This window comes from Lynx canadensis, chromosome D4 (genome assembly GCF_007474595.2).
Source record: "Lynx canadensis isolate LIC74 chromosome D4, mLynCan4.pri.v2, whole genome shotgun sequence".
NCBI lineage: Eukaryota > Metazoa > Chordata > Mammalia > Carnivora > Felidae > Lynx > Lynx canadensis.
Window position 1 is genome coordinate 20,897,150 of NC_044315.2, and position 14,607 is coordinate 20,911,756.

Below are 14,607 nucleotides of genomic sequence, written 5' to 3' on the forward strand. Positions count from 1 at the left end.
GTCCGAGCTTTTCAGTTTCCGTCATTAGGATTCACATTCCCCGTACTAGGAAATAACTGCACAGAATCTCAATAAATATGGCCCAAAAGATACAGAAACTTTCCATGCTGATACAACTTGGGGTTTGCTCATTAATGCCATTAGCGAATATTTACTGAGCACCAACTATGTGCCGGACAGCATCTGGAGCGTGGTTGTGAGCATAACCAAATTCTTGTTCTTATGGAACTTGCTAACATTCTGGCAAGAACAGATAGCACGGAACTTCCTACAGAGGCGCTGTGGGTCATTTAACCAACTATTGAAAAGCTCCACTGGGAGAAAATAACCAACCGTAGAATAAAACGTGATTGTTGCTGGTGTTCTTAGAAAATTCACTGTCCTAGTGTAGAAACTGTATCACTTAAGTCTTCTAACTATGGGTTCTTAGGAATGTTTCAAAAACAGTGCTGTCCAGTGAAAATATGTGGGCTCCATCAAGTAATTGAAACTCTCCTAGTATCTGGGTTAAAAAAGTAAAAAAGAAACAGACAAAAATTAACTATAGCAACATGTTTTGTTTAAGCAATCATATTAAAATATTAGAATTTCAACATGTAATCATAAATTATTAAGCTATTTCACTTTACTTTTTTTTTTAATTAACTCTTCAGAATTCGTGTGTGGGCTTACAGCACATCTCATTTTGAACTGGACACATCGGACAGAGGAGGTTCAGAAAACTGCCCATCCTCTTATTTTGGGGGACGGAGAAAGTATTCGCTGAATTGAATTGCTGAAAGTGTTTGGGGATGGACTTTACATTGTGAAGACGTTCAAAGCCTTCCTTTGCACCAGCCTTCCACACTGCCCGCACAGGAAGAAGCCCATAGAATGTGCTAACTTGGACAGTAAGTCATTGATTGTCCACTGAGGCGTGGGATATCATTAAGAAGACTGGTTTTCCACTAATGCTGAACCATCTCTGCCAACGTCTCAAGATAGAGTAGGCAAAAGACACTCAGAAATGAACGTCCAAAACAGACCCTTAAATTAGTCAACCCTCAATCTGACTTTTTCTGAATTCCTGCACACCCCCAAAAGGCTAGAGGGTTACTAGGAAAGGCTACCAGCTTCACCGACAACCCTTAAACCAGGGAGCAACCCCAGCTGGATGAGGACTAAGAAGGCGCTGTCTGCCTCGGGCCCCCTCCTTCTTGTCACAGAGTCGGTCCCCTCCTCCTTAGCTCCTTCCCTAAAAATGCCCCTTCCCCGGCCTCTGCCCCTGCACCACCCCCACTTTCCCGGACCGTGTTCCGGGGGTGGCCGACCCACCCTCTCTCGTGGTCCGCTTGGCCTCCTAGCGGGTTTCAACCGCGTCAAGCTTGACTTGCTCCTCCCAAGAGCAGGAAAAAGAGGGGCAATCTCCTTCCTACTGATCCGGGGGGAAGGAGCATCTCAGGGGCGCAGGGGCGTTTTCTGCCCAGTACCTGCGTCTGGTACCCCCTTGACACTGCCATAGTGCTGACCGACTGCAGTCTGCGGAGTGAGAGTGGCCCTCTCGACAAAGTTCTTTTGGGAATCTGGCGACCCTTGCCCCCGGGCCTCCAGCCCCACCCCGAGGCTCCACGGTTGCGCCCCCGCGGCTCTCGAGGAGAGCGACTTGGGGCGCTTCCTCGCATAGTTGCTTGAGAAAATCGGCCCCACTTCGGGGTTAAACGACAATCACAGCCCCTCGGGCCTCGGAGGGGCGCCCTCCCCACCAGTACCCCGGCCCCCTGCCCCAGTAAGCGTCTCGCAGCTCCGTCTCCTGCTCTAAACAAGAACAGGGGCCCGAGACCGCGTTCACACGGAAAATTATGCCGGCTCCAGCGGCGCGTAAAATTGATGTGAACCGAACGAAGTGGGATCGGTGTGATCCTCCCTCTCTTGTCTCAACAGGGGTTTCGGCGCGTTACACAAGGCCGAGCTTGTCTCTTTAAGGAGACATTGGACCCTAATTAGTCCGCATTCCTGGCGAGGCCGAGGAGCAGGGGCCGAGGGTTGTTTGGGTTGGAGGGGGGCGGAAGGGAGGACTAGACTCGGAAGGAGATCTTCTGACCAGCCTCTAGCCTTACCGCCCCCTCCACCCTCTTTATTTTGCCGCCACCACCGCCACCAACACCCAGTTCTGAAGATGCAGCCAGGGCAGCAGCAACAGCAGCAGCAGCAGCAGCCGCCGCCGCCGCCGCCGCCGCCGCTACTCCCAGGCCCACGTTACTTTGATTGACAGCTGAACAAATGTTTCCCCGGTTCGAACGCTCGCGCTAAGGAACGTCAGCCAAGGCGAAGCTCCGCCTTGGGCGGGCCGTCTCCGCTCCGCCTCCGCTAACCCCATCCCGTTCCGTTCATTGGCCCGAACCGCAAACGACGCCCGGCCCCCACGTGGGCTCCAGCCCGGCCTGCTCCTCCCCTCTGGCTCGCCATTTGTCAGCAGTGAAATGATGGGCAGTAACACAGAACGGCGATTAATGTTCAGCCACCTCTGATTGGTTGCTGGAGACGCCTACCGCGCCGAGGGTGGGCGGGGCGCCTGAAGAGCGCCCCAGAGCAGTCGCGTGGCGGGCCGGTGATTGTAGTCAATCTGGCCGAATCCTCAACCGAGGTCGCTGGGGGTGGACTACATCTCCCGGGATGCTCTGCGGTCCCTCCACGGACGGTTGTGAATATGTATCAGAATGTTAATGATTAGCTGCTGCTAAATTTGGTCAAAGAAGTCACCTACACAGAGCGTGTTGTTAGAGCTGTTCTGAGCGGGTGTTTGGGCTGTTGGCTGCTTTCTTCCCCCTCTCTCACACACTTGTATATTATTTTGAGGTGGTGTTCGCAGAGTTTGAAAGGAGAGAGAATTAAAAAAAAAAAAGCCGCAAGCGTTTCACTCTCTTTTATTTTTATAATCCCCTTCAATTTGGGGTTAAAAAAAAAAAGACAAGAAAACAGGAAGGAAGAAAAATAAGGAAATGAGATGTGGTAAAAGAAGCTAAAAGGTGCCTTTTAAAAGATCGTTGCTGTGAAGTGAAAAAATCTCCAGAGAAACCAAAAAGCACCGCCGAGACCTCTTCCGAACCAAAGGAGTTTGTGTTTGCTTTTAGGAAAGAAGAGAGAGATCATTCATTCGGAGGAATAACAACCAATTAAAAGACAAATAAAAAAAAGTTTGGAGTGGGACGAGCAAGCGGGCGGGCGGCGCTGCCGGCGGGCGCTGGTGCGCGGAGCTCGCACTTTCCCGGCCCGGGGGAGCGGCGCGGCCGCGGCGCCGGGCTCGGCGGGCGCGCCTCGGCGGAGCGAACGTCGGAGCGTTGCCGCGGGAGACGCGCGCCGGACAATGCCCGCGGCGGGCCAGTGACGCCCGCGAGGAATGCCGAGCGGCCCGGCCGCCCGCACCCAGCCGTCGCCACCGCCGCAGCGCGTTCCTGCCGCCCGCGTCACGCGAGACCCGGCGGGGGCCGGGACCGCCCGAGCCGCCCCTCGGACCTGGCCGGCCGCCTCCGCCGCCGCCTCCTCCTCCTCCTCCTTCTCGGGGCCATTAAAGCCAATGAGCCGCGCGCCTCTGCCCAGCGCAGCCAACTAAATCGGTTTGGATGATTCGCGATCTGAGCAAGATGTACCCGCAGACCAGACACCCGGTGAGTGCGGGCGGCGGGGCGCGAGCTCGCCGAGCGCGGGGGGATTCCCCGCGTCGCCCCCTGCGCGCCGAGTTGTGTCTGGGGCCGGAGGGGCGGGGAGGGCGGCCCGCGCCCCGCGGCCCGCTCGGGGAGCCGCCCGCCGTCATCCCCCCTACCCCCCGGCGCGGTGGCACTCTCCGAGGGGGTGCGGAGAGGCAATTGAGTTGTAGCCATTTTCTTATTGTTGTCTTTGAAGCCCCTGGAAGCCGCGCCGAGCGGTTCGCCGTCCCCGCGACTCCTCCGGGGGAGGGGGGGGTGGCGAGCGATGGAGGAGGCGCGACTCCGCGGCGGGGCGGGGAGGGCGCCCTCGGCGGCGGCGCGGCTGGTCCCGCTTGCGGCTCGAGAGTGCGGGGCGCCGGCCCCTCGCGCCGCGGGCCCCGGGGACGCGCGAGCGAGCCCGCCAGCTGGCCGCGGAGGGTGGCGGCTGCGTCCCCCCTCCCCCGACCTGACCGCGGCCAGACGCCATGGCGCGAGTCCCCCCGACGGGCCAGTTTCGATTCCGGGTGGGGAGGGAGTGGGCGCGGCGCGCCGGACGCCTGGTGGGGGCGTCTGCGGTGGCCGAGGGAGAGGAGCGGGGTTTCGAACCCGCAGGGTCCGGGGCGGGCCGGCGGACGCGGGGGCCCGGGGCCACCCCGAAACCGGCCCCTGGCGGGCGGTGCGGCGAGGCGGGGGTGGGGTGGGGGAGCTAGATGAGAGTTTTAATCGCTCTTTGCCTGCCTGCGCGGTGCCCCCCCCCCCCCACCCCCGCTAGCGCCGCGTGGTGTGTTTTCTCCATCGCTGCCTCGCCTGTGATGTGGGCTAATTAAATATTTTATTGTTCTTTAGGCACCGCATCAGCCTGCTCAACCCTTTAAATTTACAATTTCCGAGTCCTGTGATCGGATTAAGGAAGAGTTTCAGTTTTTACAGGCTCAATACCACAGGTAACGATATTGACTTTAGCTGATCCTCCTGTTTGCTTAGCTCTTGTCCCCCCCCCCCCCCCCCTCCGCCCCACATACACACACAAACACCCCCCCCCCTTGTTTTTTTGGCCGCCGCGGGGATGGTATTATCATTTTTACTTGTGGGCAGAAAGGGCAAGGCAAGGCCTCTTTTCCTTAGGCAGGTGTAAAGAAATTAAGCATTCTTCCTTTCTGTAAATAAATAAATAAAAAGGAGGCAGAACAATCGAAACTGGGGAGACTTGGAAAATGCTGAGGCCAAACTTTCGATATTGATTTATTGGGGCCAGGAGAATGGAAGGTTGGGAAGATTCTGGGGCCTTTTGACTTCCTTGGTTCTTTATTACTCCGGGCTTGATTCCGTCTCACTTTTTTCTGCCATTCCACTGAAATACCGAGAGCTGAGAGCCCTGGGAAGTCGCAAGTGAGCGATTTCATTACTTTTATGCTGAAAAAATGTTTTCTTCTTAGAGACGACCGTTGGACTTGGAGTGCCTTTGAAATATTTTTCTTTCACTGGCTTTCTAATGACGTGGAATTCTTTCTTAAATGCAAGAACCTAAGCAAGCCACTGAACCCGATCCACACTTTGCCCCTGGGTGGTGGTATTAAACTTGTCTCTGTTTTGGAGGGAACAAATAAGACATCATTCATAAGACATGCTTGATTCATATTTTCGTTAATCTCTTCGCGGAACATGAAAGAAAAAAAACCCCTTGTGACATTTTGGGGGACTTAAATTTGTGTTTGGGTGTGTAGACATTCTTGATGTTTATTTTCTTCTTCTTTTTTCATTAAATGAATTTAGTGAACGTTCGTTTCTCAGTGCGGTTCTGGAATTAAATGGGCCAGAGGATTTTTTTCTTAAACAAAACCCCCGCTTTTGGTCCTTCTTGAAAGGGCAAGTCCAGGCTCCTTCCAGTCACCCCTTTCTCTCCTTCGGTAATGAGGGCGGTATTTAAGATAGTTGATTTGGCGCTTTGTAGGTGATGGTTTAGAGGAGGGAATGCGTGTTTACTTTTGAAGAACGTAAGTCAAGGTCTGCATTGTATTTAGATTTCATTATGTCTTGAACAGCCTGAAGCTGGAATGTGAGAAACTGGCCAGTGAGAAGACCGAGATGCAGCGGCATTATGTCATGGTAAGAAAACTGTGTCACAGATTCAAAGTGCCTATTAGTTTAGGATACCAAAAGCAAAGAAGGGTATGTTCAGATTGCTGGAGGCTGTAGGATAGATCCCAGTCACAGTGCCAGTGTAGTTGAGGTTGTGGGAATGTGACCATTAGCAACCTGTAATTCCAGGATGTTAGAACTTGCCTCTGACAACCAGCTTTGATTTCATTTTCAGAAAGTTCAGCTGTGTGGGGTATAATCCTCTGGGCTTTGTTTTTATAGATTGGAAAAAAAAAAAAAAACCCAAAAAACAAACAAACAAACCCAAACCTCCTTTATGTTTTGTGTAGAGTCACAGGCAAAATGTTTCTCTGTTAGTGGTTTTCTTTGTTGTTTTATTGTTCTTGTTCCAAACAATCTTAACCAGTTTTTCCGTACACAGTTATATTTTTAATGTTTCATTTCTCTTAGAGAATGACAGATACCCAGACACCAGACACCTTTTCAAATTTTTCCCGCTTTTTAGGTTACTAGTTTGTGTGTCTTTGCATGTGTTTTGTGTGTTTTCAATTTCTGTGGTGTTCCATTGGTTTGAGGAGTGTTGTCGGCCCCTGTATAACTGATTTGTTCTGCCAGAATTTCTGTAATGACAGTTACGTTACACGTCCAAAAAAGAAAAAAAAAAAAAAATCAGATCTGCTTTTTCAGAAGTCTTACCAAGCATGTTTTTATGCTTGTTCATAAAGGCTTCAGAGTAACTCATTCATTTCCTATCAAGCCCTTTTCCTTTGAATGTATGAACATGAGCAGTACACTAAAAATGAGAGAACTCTGAAGTAGCATCACATTTCTGAACAGTTCTTTCAAAGCGTCAGCGTTTGTAGGAGACTCTTGCCATTAACTTGCCCGCTGTGCCTAGGAATTAGAGTCCATATGGTACCAAATTTTCATCAGACCTTTTTGATACATCTGTTTGTGATGTATAAAGAGAACTGGCGATGTTAAGAATGCTATGTGTGAACTTGATTTTTGTGAGTTATTTTCCTAGAGTCTGTGTCTTAGGGTGGCTTCTAGTTTATTCAGCTAAGTGTTCCTCTTTAGCAGCATAAGTATTATGGTTATTTTGGTTTAGGTGAGGCTTTTACGTTTGTTTTAAACACAGTTGGAGCATTGGGAACAAACTAGGGAGACCAATGAAAAGCACGAAATTAATTGCTTTCCCTTCTTTGACAGTATTATGAGATGTCCTATGGGTTGAATATAGAAATGCACAAGCAGGTAAGTTACTTTTTTATACCATTTGAAATGACAGTAATACTGTATACTTTAGAAAGAAAATTGTATGTTTCGCAGTTTTATTCTGCACGTTTTTGTTGCTGTCTGTATTTTAAAAGACTGTACGGGAAACAATGCTATCTTTTCAGGTGTGGTTCCCCATCCTTTTTGCATATTCCCCTAATTTTAATCATTTAAAAACATGACTTAAAGTGTTTGAATTCATATTAAACTTTGTACACTTTCAAAGGCAGGATGCTAAATTTTAAAATAGGTTTTGTTTTTCTTTTGAAAGAGTTAATGTGTGTATTTCAGGCATTGCAAACTTGTCCTAGGAGAGGGCTTTTCTTAGCGAATATTAAAAAGAAAACTGTAAATCGTGTGGAACCTTCCTTGGCTTGGTGTGAAAGAATGGATAGAGGGTGAGCTGGGAGGATCAAAATGAAATCTGTAGCGCTACAAAAGAAATTGATGTAAAATAAAATCCTTGTACCAGTCCCCCGAGGCTACTTAGTTGGGTCTTACTAGGAATTGTAACTGTACTTCCAAAATTTGTGCAGTGAATTGAGCCAGATAGGAGGTTGTGATCAGGTTCAACACCACTGAGTCTTCAAATCTAGTAATTAGTTCAGCCAAAAAACAAAACAAAACAAAACAAAAACCATAATGATTAGTCAGAAAGTGTTGAGAGGTATGACTCAAACAGCTTTTTTTTTTTTTTTTTTTTTAAATGCAGGCAACTGAATTAAATGGTTTGGTTTAAATTTTCTAGATAGAAAAATAGCATATATGTAAAAAATATTGTTTGGCAGCAATAATTTATTTTTAGTTATCTCCTGGTGAAAGTGCTTCAGGTCTGTTTCATCAGCTACTTTAGAATAGGTGTGTATGTGTTTACCTGCTGGGAAAAGATGAGGGAAAACTTAATGCTCTTCATTTCTTGTTGATGCTCGTGGTAGATATCCTTATTTTCTAAGTTTATAACCTATAAAATGGTCACATGTTATTAGGCTTTTAGTACTTACGGATTCCTTTCTGGATATAATCACATACTTACAGGTAGTAGATATTTAAAAGATGCGTGTTTTAAAAAAGCCATCAGATAGACAGTATTTGAAAACAGAAAGTTGGAAAAAGGGAGTTGTTACTTAAGCTGAAGACTTGATTTCAGGTACTTTTGTTTTTATCATATGCTGTTTACGTACGTCAGTATTAACACAATATAGTTTGCTGCGTGTTAAAATATCCCCTCCAAAAAATCCATCAAGCTTATGGATGGACTCCTCTTAGCTGTACCTTATAGGAGTAAATTATATGAGAGAGATTGTTTGTTAATTATGCTCATTATGTGTCATTTTAGGTCTGGATCTTGTACGTGTCTTTTTTTTTTTTTTTTTTGTCCTCACCCCACCATCCCAGGATTAATTAGTGTCTTTTTAAAGATTGAACCAGATGATTAATGTTCCTTTATTTCTCCTCCTGTGTTTTATTTACCATAACACTTAGTTTCCAGATCTCTTTATACATAACATTTACAGTTCTGAGAGACCCAGAGCTTGTATTTGATTGTATGCATTTCTTTGGCGAGGGGGGGATTGTGTGTGAGATCCCTTAATTTTACACATTTTGTACCTCCGTAATTCTGTCATCCTCTTGTCCAGGTGGCCTCACATGCCGTCCATTTAAAATTGAGAATGGAGTACATTTTCCCTTTTTTTTTTTTTCCCCTTGCTTTTAAAATTCAATCATATCAAGAATCCTGAGGGCAGTTTATCACATTATGAAATACAGACAGCCCTGCAAACCACCTACTTATTATATTTTCTTTCTTTCCCCCCTTAAGCACAGAGGCATATCTGTCTTTATTTGTTTTCCTAGGCAGACAGCCTTGGTTCCTCTTGGCCTCTCTTCCAGATGCACTCGCTGGATACCCTCGTAATGGAAAGCAGCAATAATGCAGGGAAGTTGCCCTGCGGCATAATTGGGCCTAGTTCTCAAGATCGGGTTAGGCTTATTCACTTATTAGATTTGTGTCTCTGAAGGGTTCAAGAGTAGGAGTCCCCGGAGTCCTTGGAAGTACCCTAGTAATTGGTGGCCCTGATATTTGAAACCTTTGTGTATTTTTTGGTTAACGCTCCTGTTCTTCTTGGCTGCTGCCAGCCACAGAGTATTTATTTTTAGAGAAATTTTTCATTGGAACAGAAAATGATGGCTGTGATGGAGTCATGACTCTGCGACTTAGCAAATTGATAAAAGGATAAAAGCATAGAGCGGTGACAGACAGGGTGGGGGTCTGGTATTATGGCCCCTCCCCTTTCTGTATGATGTTCGTTGTCAGTCACCCTGTGTTGATTCTGATAGAAGACTATAGAGTGAAATCTATGGGGAATTTGTCATTCTGAAATGAAAGCTAATGTAATTAGTACCAATTAAAGTACATTTAGTAAATTGGATTTAATCTTAATTAAGCCTGCATAATGTTGCCAATTTTTAACAATTATGTTTGAGAACATAATTAATTTAAATTTTGGTAACTGAGTAAATAGCATTAGTCTGGTAGAATTAGTTGATTTTTTTTTTTTAAAGGAGAACTGGGTGACATGACATGGAATTAGAGCATAAAATATGAATCTAATTTCTGCTACTCTTTAGTAGGATCGATAGAGCTGAGCCAAGGAAGCTGGAAACAAACCCAGAAAAGTTAGAATGGAGCATTGTAGGCCATAATGTGAATTAATGCTTCACCACTGTCTCAAGTTCCAGCATGAACACGAAGATGACAAATGGGACATAGTTAGAAATGGCACGTTGTTTTACTGTGATGTCTGCATAATGGAATTTTTTTAAATGAAAGAACATTGGCCTGTGTTCCCTAAGGATTTCCCAGTGAGGTTTTTGGGTTTTGTGTTTATTTTTTGGGGTGGATGGGACAGTTGGCTCACGGTTTACTTGTTACTATTTTTGATGATTTTTTTTTTTAAGTTTTATTTATTTTGAGAAAGAGACAGCACGAATGGGGGAGGGCCAGTGAGAGGGGGAGAGAGAGAATGCCAGGCAGGCTCTGAGCTGCCAGCACAGAGCTCCATGTGGAGCTTGAACCCACGAAACCATGGTGAGATCATGACCTGAGCCGAAACCTAGAGGCGGACAGTCAACTGACTGAGCCACCCAGGCACCCCATTGATTGTTCCTCTTTATAAATGCAGTGTGGCTTCTAAATGGGTCAGTGACCGTGGGCACAGCAGGGTGATGCATGCAGTTGATAACATTGCTAAATGCTGCTCATTCTCATCCTTCACCTGTAATGCTGTAATTAAAGAAGACCTCCCTGATGTAATCTGACAGCAGCAGTTACCTCTTTAAAAAGTGAATATTGGATGTTGATTAGGAACAGTAGGTATGTGAATTCCACCGAGAGGAGCTGCGAACGGAGATGAATATACCACGTTTTGAGGACATCTTGTGACTTTCTCATAGTCAGTCTTCTGTAATCTGAAGGTCTTTTTGCTTCTAAAAAAACTTAGCTTAGTATTTGAATTTTAGAATTAGAAAAGTTTGGAAATCTACAACACTTAGAACCTAAAAAAGTAAATACTGTGCTCTCAATATACACATTTGTGTGTTTCTGTGCATGTGTGTATATGTGTGTGTGTATTTTTATATATAAATATAATTATTATTTTTTAATCAGAGCAGGAGAATTCCTGTTTCACTCCAAGCCATGTAAATTTTATTATGAGACTTGGGCCACAACCATTTGAGTGCTGCTAAAATATTAATTGAATAGAAATGAAAGGGCCTTGCCAACTGATAGGATATCATAATCATAGCCTCTCTGGTCGATGGTAAATGATGATAAATGACATTAGGAACCTTTTAGCAAACTGTAATAACTACAAGGAGGGAAGCAGTATGGATTTGCATTATATCTGATACCCTCTAGTACCAAGTGGATTGCCAATACTGCTTGTTTAGCATTTTCTAAGGGCAATAGGATATTGATTTCTGACTTACAAGGAACAGCTCTATTTTCACCATTGAAAAGTATTGCAGGTTGTTAAGAAGAAATTGACTTGAAGAGGCCGACTGCTGCCCATCATGGAGCAAATAAAGCAAAACTGCCGAAGCATGGTGGAGCAGCGAGACGGGCCCTCAGCAATTTGTTGCTATTAATTTACCATGCTCGACAGCAAATCAATCGGCATCTACTTCATCTGCTGGAGAAAATGCTGTCCAGGGCAGATAAAAGGCTCGGCATGGTACAGAGAATAGACTGGATTGGCCAAAAGGAGGCTGCAGTTAATGTGTAAATAAGTGAAATCAAGGCCACTGTTGCAGAGGAAGCTGTTGTTAATTAGGTTGGTGCTTTTTCGCGAACTATTTGAGAAAGTAGCCCAGGATTTGAGGAATAAAAAGAGATTTATTGAGGTTGAAGTAATATATGACTGGCATCACATTCCAGCCTTGAGTGGTCTTGATGCGAGGGTGCAGTAAATTTATTTAGGAACAGTGCTTGCGATGGAGGTCCATTTGTTTAAAGTTCTGCTTAGAGCAGCTTTGCCATAAGAAAAGTATTTTTTAAAAATATTCCTAGTTTCTTACACACCTTTTGTCTTGGACAATAAGCGCTTGGATTAGGAGGATTAGGTGCACGAATAGGTGTTTGAGAATGTAGGCAAAAATGTGTCTTGTCTTCCCGCACAGTGACTAATTATTTTTTCCAGAAATGAATGATCGAACTCTTGTATACTAATGAAAGTGAACTATTACGAAAGGTGGGATGTTCTAGCTGAAAGGAATAAGCCGATGAAAATTTTACTGGCAGAGCTTTCTTTTGCTGTATCAACATTAGGGTAATAGTCTAGAGGTTGGTGAATAGTGGGTGGACACTATGGCGCTGGAAAATCTCAAAAGAGATTACAAGTGAGATTTCGATGATGGTGCAGAAAACCTCCAGATACAATTAGAAGAGCATGTGCATGCTCGGGTGGGGGAGGGGCTTCTTGTGATTTTGTGTGTGTTTTTCATCGAGGCTTAAAGCCACCTCTTCTAGTGCAGGGTTACCGAGCCTTCAGTGATACTTCGATAATACTTCGCAATTAATATTAAGCAGATGGTGGTGTTTTCTTACCCCTTGCCTGTCTGATCTGGACATTTTGGGATAAGGACCCAACTTCAGCCCTACTTAGTAAATCTAGATGTCTGTAGATTTTAAATTATGTATTTTTTTCCAAAACTCGGAGAGGATCTAGCATTAGGACAATTGATACAAGCGGCAGTGCCTTGGGCAGGACCCAGTAAGCTGTCACTTTACTTCTCACAGGGCTTTGAAGAGAAGCAGATGTATGAGGAGGAAATTTAACCTGTCAGGGTAGGTGCATAATGAGGGGTGTTTTCTGAATGGTGTGGGTTCCCCCTTTTTCTTTTCTCATCTTCTCATGTGTTGAGTTCTGAATTTTCTCTTTTTTGAGGTCTTCTAGAGTATCTGAAGATTGTTCACCTAAAGTAGTGAGCGTTGAGTGGAACTGGGATTTCCTCTCAATGGAAGTGAACGTTTTTTATGTATCCGGCATGGGCACTTATCTGGGCACACTGCCAGAATTCTTTATTCTCACAATGATCCTAAGAAAGGGATTATGTCCAATCAAAGGGTGATTAAACAGGATGAGATCTGCACAAGGTGATGTAGTTATTAGGTAGTGGATTCAGAACTTCAGATGAATTTACCTGGGAGGATGTTTCTTGGGAGGTAGGTCTGCCCTGGGTTGGCAGGCCCTGATAGGTCAGGCCCTCGGGTCCTTCTGGGAATGGAGAGCGCCTGGGAGACTGGTGTAGTCCTGGGGTTTGTCCTTAAGTCACTGAACTTCCGGGCTCATGCCCAGAGCCCCTGGAGCGTCCTTCAGACTCTGTCAGTGGGTGAGGGGGTGAGGGTCTCTTTCGCTTGGAATCTCCCATGGATGGAGCAAGGAGAGCTGCCTGCTTATCAAGACTGAGTTTGCTTCCTCCGTGGGCAACCTATTTCTCATTTGTTTACAGACTTGTTCTTCCATTTAACTTTTATCTTTTCCTTGTGGCTTCTAAAACTATGCCTGAAGACAAGGGGCTGTTTTTTAATCACCATCTTGTGGGTTTTCGAAGGGGAAAATGGGGAGGGGAAAATGTGATGTTTTGTGGCCTCTTTGTAGTTCAGAAAGAGGCTCTTAGATGCAGGAAATCACATACAACTCAAAACTTTTAAATGAAGGTAAATATTTTGCTTTTACTGGTGAGAGATTTTCTTTAGAGCATTCAAACAAAGGGATATTTCCTTCTCACTGCCCCTTAATCCCTCCTGGATATTGATTTTATTTTTTGTTTTTCTGGGCAGAGTTCTTTGTGACCTAAGTAATAATACCTTTGAGCTGAGTTGAACTATCTCATGCCTTGAGGTGATGTTGCAGCCTTAGTGAAGTCAGACCCTGCTGGCGGCGGCCATTGTGCTCACACCTCGGTTCCACCTTTTCTCTCCTAGAATTTTTACTTTTTTTTTTTTTTCTTTTTGTGTTACGGAGTAGGTAAAGTACGTTGGGAATTAGGTGTTTAAAACGTGGACTTAGAAAAGTTATTTGTGGGCTTTATTTATTTATTTTTGGTCTGTTTTTTAACGAGGACATTTTCACTACCTTTGACGTGACTGGGTAGTCTGGCTTATTACGTCAGGATGGCAGGAAGGTATTTGACGGCCATGGAGCCAGTGAAGGGGATGTGATTTTTAGAAGGTACTTTGGCTCGATCCCCTTTCACACCTCCCCTTAAAAAGCCCCAGCACACCAGCAAGGGAGGCACATCCAGTAGTCTTGTGGTTGGGTTATCACTTTTGTGAACTGGGCTACTGGAGAAGAGCAGGAGACAGCATGTGGGGTGGGGGTGGGGGGGAAGCAACTCTGTAAATCAGAGTGTTTACACTGATAAGGACAGTTTGTGAGGCTTAGGACTTGACTCGTTCCAAGTGTACTGCAGTCCGAATTCATGAAATTAATATTGCTCTACTTTAAGTGAGAAGGGCTTTGCAGGTTTTTGACTTTGCCTCAGTAACAGCTGTCAGTGGTAGTTGCTTTATATCTGTAAAGAGGGACTTAGCCAGCATTCGTCAACACAAATCTATATACTCTATTTTCATTGGAATTGACCCAGTGTTTGTGCCAGGCCCTTGCTGGTTCTCTACCACCCGGCCAAAACTTTCTCCGGAGGGCTTCATTGTGTTGCCTGTGCTCCATCCAGCAGGTGGATGAAGGGCAAGGTGTGGGTTTTTTAACTGGACTGTCAGAGAAGCGAAAGACGATGCTCCTGAATGCCCCTTAGGGACTCAGTATTCTGGTGAGTTGTGTCCCTTGGTCATTATTTTTGAGGACTTTGTTCACAGGTACTTCAGGATTTGTGTTGCGAAGGGAGCGTCTCCCATTTCTCGGAAAGAAAGCGTGGCTGCACTTCCAGCTCGGGACGCCGGCTCTGGCTGTGGTCTGGGTGGCCGCGGTGTACCTGGGACCTCTGCGGGGACCCGGCCTGGGCAGCGGCCCTGGCAGGGAGAGGTTGCGGAGGGGAAGATGGGTAT

The 14,607-nt window shown here is 45.9% G+C and overlaps 1 protein-coding gene across 7 annotated transcripts in view; it reads left to right on the forward strand.

Moving 5' to 3' along the window:
• Positions 1-3,290: 3,290 nt before the first annotated feature.
• Positions 3,291-14,607, forward strand: part of LOC115500078 (transducin-like enhancer protein 4) — a 141,900-nt gene continuing 130,583 nt past the window's right edge. For 6 of the 7 annotated variants that reach the window (XM_030294415.1, XM_030294416.1, XM_030294419.1 and 3 more), the window contains exons 1-4: positions 3,291-3,644; positions 4,509-4,606; positions 5,705-5,768; positions 6,975-7,019. In XM_030294415.1, the coding sequence (XP_030150275.1) occupies positions 3,600-3,644; positions 4,509-4,606; positions 5,705-5,768; positions 6,975-7,019 (252 nt within the window). In that variant the 5' untranslated portion in view covers positions 3,291-3,599. The remainder of the gene's footprint in view (positions 3,645-4,508; positions 4,607-5,704; positions 5,769-6,974; positions 7,020-14,607) is intronic. The other variant, XM_030294421.1, reaches the window with a different exon arrangement.